The following is a 9,012-nucleotide window of genomic DNA, read 5'->3' on the forward strand; positions in this document are numbered from 1 at the left end:
GTCGGGTGGCTCTTAGACATTATTTAGATCGACGTATCAATCGATGGATCAAGTAGTGTTTATATAGCCGATTTAATCGGGGTAATAGTTGATAAATTACATCTGTTTAGTGTATTGTTTACAAGTGAAGCAGTTGAGATCATTGCACAAAATATAATTATTAAAATTAGTTAGAAAGAGAATATCTAACATGTTAGTTCCAAAATGCGTAGTGCAGTATACAATGGCAAGTATGTGTGTATGTATGTGTGTGTGCAAAAAGTATCGTTCATTTTTGGCACTTATCGTTAACTCGCAATAAATTTCGACGGAAATTTTTGGTTTCCATTGAATATTGGTCGGACTGGACTATTGACTAAGGGTCAATTTCTTCACCCCCGCTTAGTCACTAAACCAGGTTTAAGCGGGGTACACACTTAAAATTCTACGTTTACCGATTGCCGAGAATCCAACAGCCGAGATATTGGTAATAATTTTGACGAATTTCGGTAAAATTTTTACCGAGATTTCGGTAAACTTTAACGAGTCATCGGTAATCGTTACCGAGATATCGGCAAAAAATCAACTTTGCCGAATTTCGGCAAAATATTGACGAAATTTCGGTAAAGGAATTACCGAATTTCAGTAAAAAATATTACCGAGATCTCGGCTGTTGGAATCTCGGCAAAATTTTTGCCGAGGTCTTCAAAATAATTTAAGTGTGTAAATACCGCTTTAGAGTTAAACCGGAGGTGAACAAATTGGCCCTAAGAGTCTTTGGTCAAACTACATTCTTTTATATTACTTTATTGTAAAATTAGTAATAAACCAGTTCTTCACTACATGTTTGGGCACTTATCTTCAACTGATTTGTTCGCATTGGCTTGCTTGCATTCGAGAGGAATTCTATCCCACTGTTTCCCATGGTGAAATGATCGGATCAGATTATGAACTCTGAAGCTATGACCAAATACATTTTTTATTTCAGCAAAACACGAAAAAAGGCAGATTATGGAGGCTGAATGGAACAATTTTCGAAGCCCTTCCAATCTTAAGTCAGGAATCTGTCTGGTGGGAATGAGCTAAAGGTGATCAGATTTCTATCTTTTTTTAAGTTCAATTCTTCAAAACTCTAAACTATCCACCTGGCGGTAATGGTGCTTTTCTCATAGTTCCGATCCAGCCCATAATCAAAAGAAATAGGACAGGAAGCAAGGATAATTATCTAAAAGGTGAACTAAACTTTTAACGCGTTTTTGAAATATTCAAGTATTTTAAACCAACTATTTCTAGTTGCCTTCATTTTCCGATAGCCTATTTCCTCACGAATGGCAGCCATCAACTCCAGGAAGATAACTCCTGGACCCTACATATCGTATACCCATCAAGACATGGGCCGGGATCTACGGCTTTTCTTGTTTTCTGAAGGAAGATGCTCTCAAATTATTTTTTTATACTCTATTTCATAGTGATTAATATTCATTTGGAGTTTTTGAAAGGAAAGTGCTGCGTACCATCTAGGGTGGGATGCAAATGGGGGACGATGCGTGGAGGAGACGAATGAACCACGAGTTGCAACAGCTGTTGGGAGAACCATCAATCGTTCGCACTGCAAAAATCGGAAGACTGCGGTGGGCCGGGCACATAACCAGAATGTCGGACAGTAATCCGGTGAAAATGGTTCTCGACAACGATCCAACGGGCACAAGAAGGCGAGTTGCGCAGCGGGCAGGTGGAAGATGACTTGCAGACCCTCCGTAGACTGTGTGGTTAGCGACGTGTAGCCGTGGACCGAGCCGAATATAGACGACTTTTATGTGTACTGCAAAGGCCACTTTGGCCTTAGTCTGAATAAATAATAAATAAATCTATTTTCATACTAAGTTCATCACTTATTAAATCAGATAATATCTATCAAACAAATACAAATAAATCACCTTATTCCGTCGGGTTATGCTTGCTTTCGGTTTTAAATATCCGATTAATAACTTATTTTGGTAGACCAAAAACAACCGATTTCATCGGGAATCGTCTACTGTCCATTAGAATACAATTACTAATCGAGCAATTTACTTGCTTTTAATCAGCCGATTTCGTCGGCTGCATTTCATTATTTGATTGAATCAGTTGATTAATCATCCAATTCTTCAGATTTTCATCGGTCGATTTTGTCGGTTTGATTGCTTTTCTGCCGTCGACTATGCTAGCCGATTAGTCTACCGACTAAATTGCTTCAAATCTATTGATTTAGTCGGCCGATTTAATGTATTGTTTAATCGCTAAACGCCCCTGTAAAGCTCCCATAAGCGTCTGTGCAACAAACAACCGATTAGTCGGATGCAAAGTAGGCCGATCCGACCGACGAAAACCGACTAAGTCGGGGGAAAAGTCGGTAGGATGTTTTATGGGGGATCGTGAAGCTTGACAAATCTAGACCAACATTTGAAAAGGGCGTAACAGCCAAAATTTATTCCTTCTGATTCTTTGTCTACATGCAGTGCTTTTCAAAATGATAAGACCACCCATAAATTTTGAGTTTTAAGAGAAAAGACTATTTTCCGATTTTTTCTTCAAATGGCATATTGAAATACATGAAAAAATAATTGTTTAAGGTAACAAGTTCATTTATTTTGTTCTTAAAACTAGTAATTATAGCATATTTTAAGAAAATATGCTTTTCAAAATGATACGACCACCTACACTCCTTAGTGTATTATTGGTAACAAACAGTAACAAGAGTAATCTAATAATCCGTGGCACCTCCAGAACGGCTTATTGTCTGGAACAAACGGTTCGGCATACTTTGGACCAGCTTTTGCAGTGTTCCCAGCTCGATTTCTTCCCATGATTGATTGAAAATTGTCGATTTTCAGCATAAATCTCGCTTAACTTTTCAAAAGGACCTAAGTAACATTTTTTTCATGAATTAATTTGAATACTGCAATCAATAGCTTTCGTGTTGTTCTGTTGATTGCGCTATTCAAATTAATTAATGAAAAATTGTTACTTAGCTCCTTTTGAAAAGTTAAGCGAGAAATCTTCCGCACCATAATACCCCAAAGGTTTTCAATCGGGTTCAAGTCGGGGGAACAAGCTGGCCAGTCCAAAACATTTATTTTTTCTGACCTTAACCACCCCATTGTCTCAGCACTGGTATGGATCCTGGCATTATCCTGCTGAAAAATCAATTTTGCCTTGCGTCTCCTTCGAATAACGGGTAGCAAGCTGGCTTTGAGGACATCTATGTAATCGGAGCTTTTCATTTTGTGCGAAACAAACTGAATTTTCAATTTTCCGGTCGTACTAAATGCACCCCAAACCATCACAGATCCGCCCCCAAAGTTTCGCTTCGAGAAAAATCGTGGTTCCTTCCTTAAGTCCCGCCAATAGCCATTAAACCCATCCGGACCATCTAGGTTGAATTTTTTCTCATCCGAGAATATCACATGTGAGGATTGCAAAAACCCCCATATATTTTTTGATGGTTGGTGCTCAAGTTGGCGCATCGGTCGTTCGTGTGTGATATTGTTGGTCGAATAAATTGATTGTTCGTGCCGCTGTTGGTAAAACTTGATGGATGTTTGAATAAACGAGAGGTGGAGTCAATGTTAGTCAAACTGCTTGACCGTGTGTACGTTCCATAGCAGAAAACATTTATTATACTAAAGACACACTGGTGGTACAAGTACCACGGTTATATACACTAGTACATATTGTACCATGGTTTTCCACGTTGTACCAGCATGGTACAAGGTGACACACTAGTAGTACAACTTGTACCATAGTACGAATACCACCAGTTTGTCATTAGTATTAGTAGCTTAAAACTGAATAGCACAAGTGTGACAAGCAGAATTATTAAATTTATGTTTTTTGTAATCTTATATCCTACAATCAGTTCAAAGTTAAGCTACTGGGAGGTTCTGGTGTATGAGGAATTATTTGTTACGATAGATATTTATAAATCAGCCATTCCTAGATTTGATTTTCAAGTTCTATCAGCTTCATTTATTTTAAATCTGCATAACTCTGATAGTTTTCTAAATTTATGAAGCTGTTCGAATTATCAAAACAATCATCTTGGAAGCTATAGACGAATTCAAGTAAAAATAAGAAGAAGACACACGACGGTTTTAACTTTGACAGATCCTACAGCACAGCATAGGAATATCATTTTAAAATGCTTATAATAAATTCTAGACAAAATGTATTTAAAATCTGATTGAAGTTCCGAACTGTATGATAGATACTTTTTTGGAAAATATTCAAAAAATTGAGATAAGCTTCCGAATATGTAATTCAGAACTTCGTTTATTCTGGAATTTATCTGTTCAGGGTTGTATCTGGGGGGTTGAGTGTATTGGAATATGTAAGATATTGGAAGTTGCAGTTTTTATACAGTTCTTCTAGTAAAAATGATTGTATAGATAATTAATAGTGCCTTAAAGTTTACTCGACGAGTTCTAATCAAAGATTATTTGACGGGTTCATTCCTGAATCGTGTAAACAGACCATAACATTCCAAAGCTTACGATTTTCAATCGACTGTAACGATGTAATGCTGAATGAATATATGAGTAATGAGGATCGATAGCCTGGTTTAAGGGGTCTCCAGTAGCGAGCAAAGGCGTTGCCAATCCGGAGATGGCGAGTTCGATTCTCGGTCCGGTCTAGGATGTTTTTGGGTTGGAAACATTCTCGACTCCCTGGGCATAGTGTATCCATTGTACTTGCCACACAAGATGAATACTCATGCAATGGCGGGTATAGAAAGTTTTCAATTAATAACTGAAAAAATGCTAAAAGAATACTATGTTGAAATGCAGGCCAAGTTCCAGTTGGAATGAAGAGCCATTGAAGAAGAAGAATGGTTTTACCGAACAACTATGTAGAAGATAGTAATTTATAAATCTAACATTGCGATATATCTCACATACCAATCAATTCCTCACGTATTAGCGCCTCCAAGCGGATAAATTCCAAACTAGTTCTGCTTCCATATTGGGGATATTGCCACCAGAACAGCTTTGTATTAGACGACACCTTCCTAAATCTCACAGATAGCAGGATATCTCATCTTACAAATACACTAGCGCCGCCAAGCGGTTTTATTCCAAACTAATTCTGCTTCCATATTGGATATTACCACCCGAACACATGAAATGTTTTCATTTCATTTTGTAGAAGACGATAACTTTCTAAATCCAACAAATACCGAGATATCTCACCTGAAAAATAGTTCCTCATACACTAGCGCCGACAAGCGGATGAATTCCAAAATAAGCCTACATCCATTACAATGGTTTTTACCTACGGAAAACTTTGAAGAAGGCGACAGCATTCTAAATCCCACAGTTTGTGAGATATCTCACCTAACACCCACACTAGCGCCGCCAAGCGAGCGAAACCCAAGCTAAACTTACCTCTATCATGATAGTTCCAACTACTTGAACGACATTGTAGATATCGCCAGTTTTCTAAATCTTACAAATTTCGAGGAAACATGGTGGTAAAAACTTTCAACTATCACTCCGTATCATCAGATTCCCGGAGGATGCTTCAGAAAACTGCCCCGTAGGCACCAAATCATGGCCAAAAATGACCGGAGATCATTTTGTGGGCTGCATGGTAAGAAATTCGAGGAATATACGTTGGTTTCATGTCGATCCCAACAAACATTCACTAGTTGAACTAACATCAGTGTGATGATTTAATTCAGCGCTGTGTTGAATTATGTCTGTACTATTTCTTATCACAACTTCTGTTCAAGCTTTGTTCACACAATTTTGGCGAAGTTATACAACTACAACATCTCATTTTGAAAAACAACTTTATTAACTGATTCGTTAAACCTTTTAATAAGCATTTTACTAAGCCTCAATTCAGCTACGTGTAAATTCTTCGAAAATAATAACACATAGAAGGTAACATCATCAAGATCTCCAATGAACGTATTTTGAATCAATTGCTATTTTCATATAATCATTTTAAAATTTTCCTAAATCGGGTCTCGAACTGCTGTCATTTGATCATCCGCCGGTAACGTTGTCATGCGCGCCATCCTTGATTTGTTAGATATGGCTCACTCAATGCATAACATAAATAATCTTATTGCTGAATATGAATCATAATTGGACTCTTATTCAATAAGTCGATCTGTCAAACTACAGTTTGTTAATAAGTGTACAAGATTTTTATTTCAACCATTGTTCAGCCAGTCGTAACCGTCGCACACTAGGAAAAATACGTAAAAATAATGTCGATAAACGATAAAATAAAATCCGTCCCCAATGCTATTTATGAATTTATGAAAATAAAATCAATGTATATTCGGCCTTCCTCAGAATCTCTTGATAAACGGTTGCGATATGATTGTTAAATATTAATATTATTCCAATTTGGCTGCAATAAAGATCAACATCCATGGGATAATATTGGGATCCCACACGTCAAAGATTCAATAATTTTCCGACGTTATTAAACGGCGTTATGTCCGGCTTTTAGTAAATTTAGTTCCACATGAATGCATGATTTTTTTTCATTGCTCCAGCAGTTTTGTTCGTTATAATCTCCGACAGCTTAATAAATCACGAATAAAAAAAGCATGTCTTGAAAATAAATCAAAATTTTCCATTTCTAGAATCCAGATTTTTTTCAAACTTTTCAGATTTTTTCTCAAACTCAAACTTCAAGCATAATATTTTTTCCACTGTGCGATAGATCTGATAAATGTGAAATCCAATGGTTAAGAAGGACAAAGGTTAAGAAGGATGTCTAATGCTTGCTTATTAACTTACTATTCAAACTCAATTCGACCACACTTTCAGAGCATCACATCATAGTCGAACAGAGAAAATTAAAAATCATTAGTTCAGCACATAGTTAAACTTCCCCAATGTGCTGTGTGATAAAACGAAAACGTTAGTTCGACTTCAAATAAAGGTAGTAAACAAATAAATAGGCCATGTCGAATATTAGTAAAATTAAATGCTGAAATGAAATCTGTCTAGCGAATTATTCAGCATCCATTTTATTCAGCTATGAAGATCACAATTAAACAATAATTCAACCTAGATGCTTATTTGTAGCTTGTCGTTGTTTGTTGGGTATTTAACTTAGGTAAAAAAATGGCAGCAGAAAATTTACAAGTGTAGATCAAAATACAAAAGCGCGCGTGCTCGAGTGTAAAGATAGAAAAGATTTGAGGGATGACAGAAAAGATGGAAAGGCACGACAAAACAAATGGAAGGGAGACAGGAAACATGGAAGAAGAAAATAAAACTTGTAGGCAAGAAAGATGGAGCGGGGAAGACAAAAAATGGAAAGGGTAGACAAAAAAGATGCAAGGGGTAAAAAAGCGGAGGGGAAGACAGAAAAGATGATTGAGTAATTGGATTGATTGGAATAACTGAATTGATTGGATTGAATGGATTGATTGGGTCGCTTGGATTGATTGGATTGATTGGATTTATAAGATTGATTAGATTGAATGGATTGATTGGAGTGATTGGATTGATTGGAATGATTGGATTGAATGGATTGAATGGATTGATTAGATTGATTGGATTGAATGGATTGATTGGATTGAATGGATTGATTGAATTGATTGGATTGTTTGGATTGATTGAATTGATAGGAGTGATTGGATAGATTAGATTGATTTGATAGATTGGGTTGATTCGATTGAATTAATGGATTGGAGTGATTGGATTGATTTAGTTGATTGGTTAGTTTAGATTGATTTGATAGATTGGATTGAATGGATTGATTGGATTCAATAGATTGGTTAGATAGATTAGATTGATTTGGTTTGATTGAGTTTGAGTGATTGAATTGATTGGAGTGATTGGATTTATGGAAGTGATTGGATTGATTGATGAGCGAAAGATGGCGGTAGACACAATAATGATGCAGGTAATGTATGACTACTTACACAACGCTGATAATTCTGCATCGCAAAATGTGCTGCGGACCTGTTCAAAAACAGCGGATAATATTCCTTCGTTAGCCTTACACCCGCCGAATAGGCGGAAATCGCCCCCAAGTAGTTACTCTGTTGGAAAAACGAATCCCCCTTTTGCTTCAGCCATTCTGGATTGCGCTCCTCCGGGCGCAGATCATCATCCACGAAACCGGTCGCCTTCTTCGCCGCCGCTTGCTTCATGATCCAATCGCGCTCGTCATTCTCCATGGATTCTCTCTTCGGAGTAATGAAGTTTCGTTTCGTGAAGGACACAGCCACAGTACCGCTCTGCCGAATCCCTGGGATTTCCTCAATTTTTTTCACGGGTCGTAACGGCTGAGGCTTTTCAACGACCTTCGGGCGTGGTGTATCTTTCTTCGGGATAGTCTTCGCCTTTCTCTCATTTTCCATTCGCTCCAACTCCTTCCTCTTGCTTTCCTCTAACAAATTCTCAATCGCCTTCCTCTCACTTCCTTCCCTTTCGATCTGCTTACTAATCTCATCACGCTTCTTTTGGTCTTTCTCGATCGCTCGTTGCTTTGCCTTTTCCTCCAACATCAACTGATGCTCCTTCAAAAAGACTTCTTTCAATCGCAATCTCTCGCAACGGTCCACATCAACTTCCAACCGTTCCCACTGCAACGGTCCATTCTTTTTCTTCAGAGTGAAGACCACTTCGTTCTCCAGGATTGCGCAACGACTTTCCTCCTCCGCTATTGGGTCATCGAGCAGAACCTCCCAGTAATAAGGCGCTTTGTTGATCTTGAGCAATCGCTCACTGGTGAATACATCCTCGTGGCGGAGGTGGTTTTCCGGGAAGTCTACCTGAATCGTCACCCAGTCCGGCTCCTGACTCCAGGAATATTTCTTCAACACCACCGGCATCTGAATGTGTTTTACCTATATTCTAATTATTCTCCGTTTGTCACTGCTGTGTTAGAAGAAAAACAAATATCGATCAAACTATGAACAAACTATCACATCCGGTATCCAAGGAAACTGTGGCGCAAGCGCGTGCTTTGTCGACGGGTAGCACGTGTTTTCTTCCTAATTGCCATGATATTGGCACG

At 38.0% G+C, this 9,012-nt stretch overlaps 1 protein-coding gene across 1 annotated transcript in view; it reads right to left on the reverse strand.

Moving 5' to 3' along the window:
- Positions 1-8,872, reverse strand: part of LOC134207934 (dynein axonemal assembly factor 4-like) — a 28,458-nt gene extending 19,586 nt beyond the window's left edge. Inside the window, exon 1 of the mRNA XM_062684011.1 lies at positions 7,913-8,872. Within this exon, the coding sequence (XP_062539995.1) occupies positions 7,913-8,827 (915 nt within the window). The 5' untranslated portion in view covers positions 8,828-8,872. The remainder of the gene's footprint in view (positions 1-7,912) is intronic.
- Between the last annotated feature and the right edge of the window lie 140 nt (positions 8,873-9,012).

This window comes from Armigeres subalbatus, chromosome 1, assembly GCF_024139115.2.
Source record: "Armigeres subalbatus isolate Guangzhou_Male chromosome 1, GZ_Asu_2, whole genome shotgun sequence".
NCBI classification, from domain to species: Eukaryota; Metazoa; Arthropoda; class Insecta; order Diptera; family Culicidae; genus Armigeres; species Armigeres subalbatus.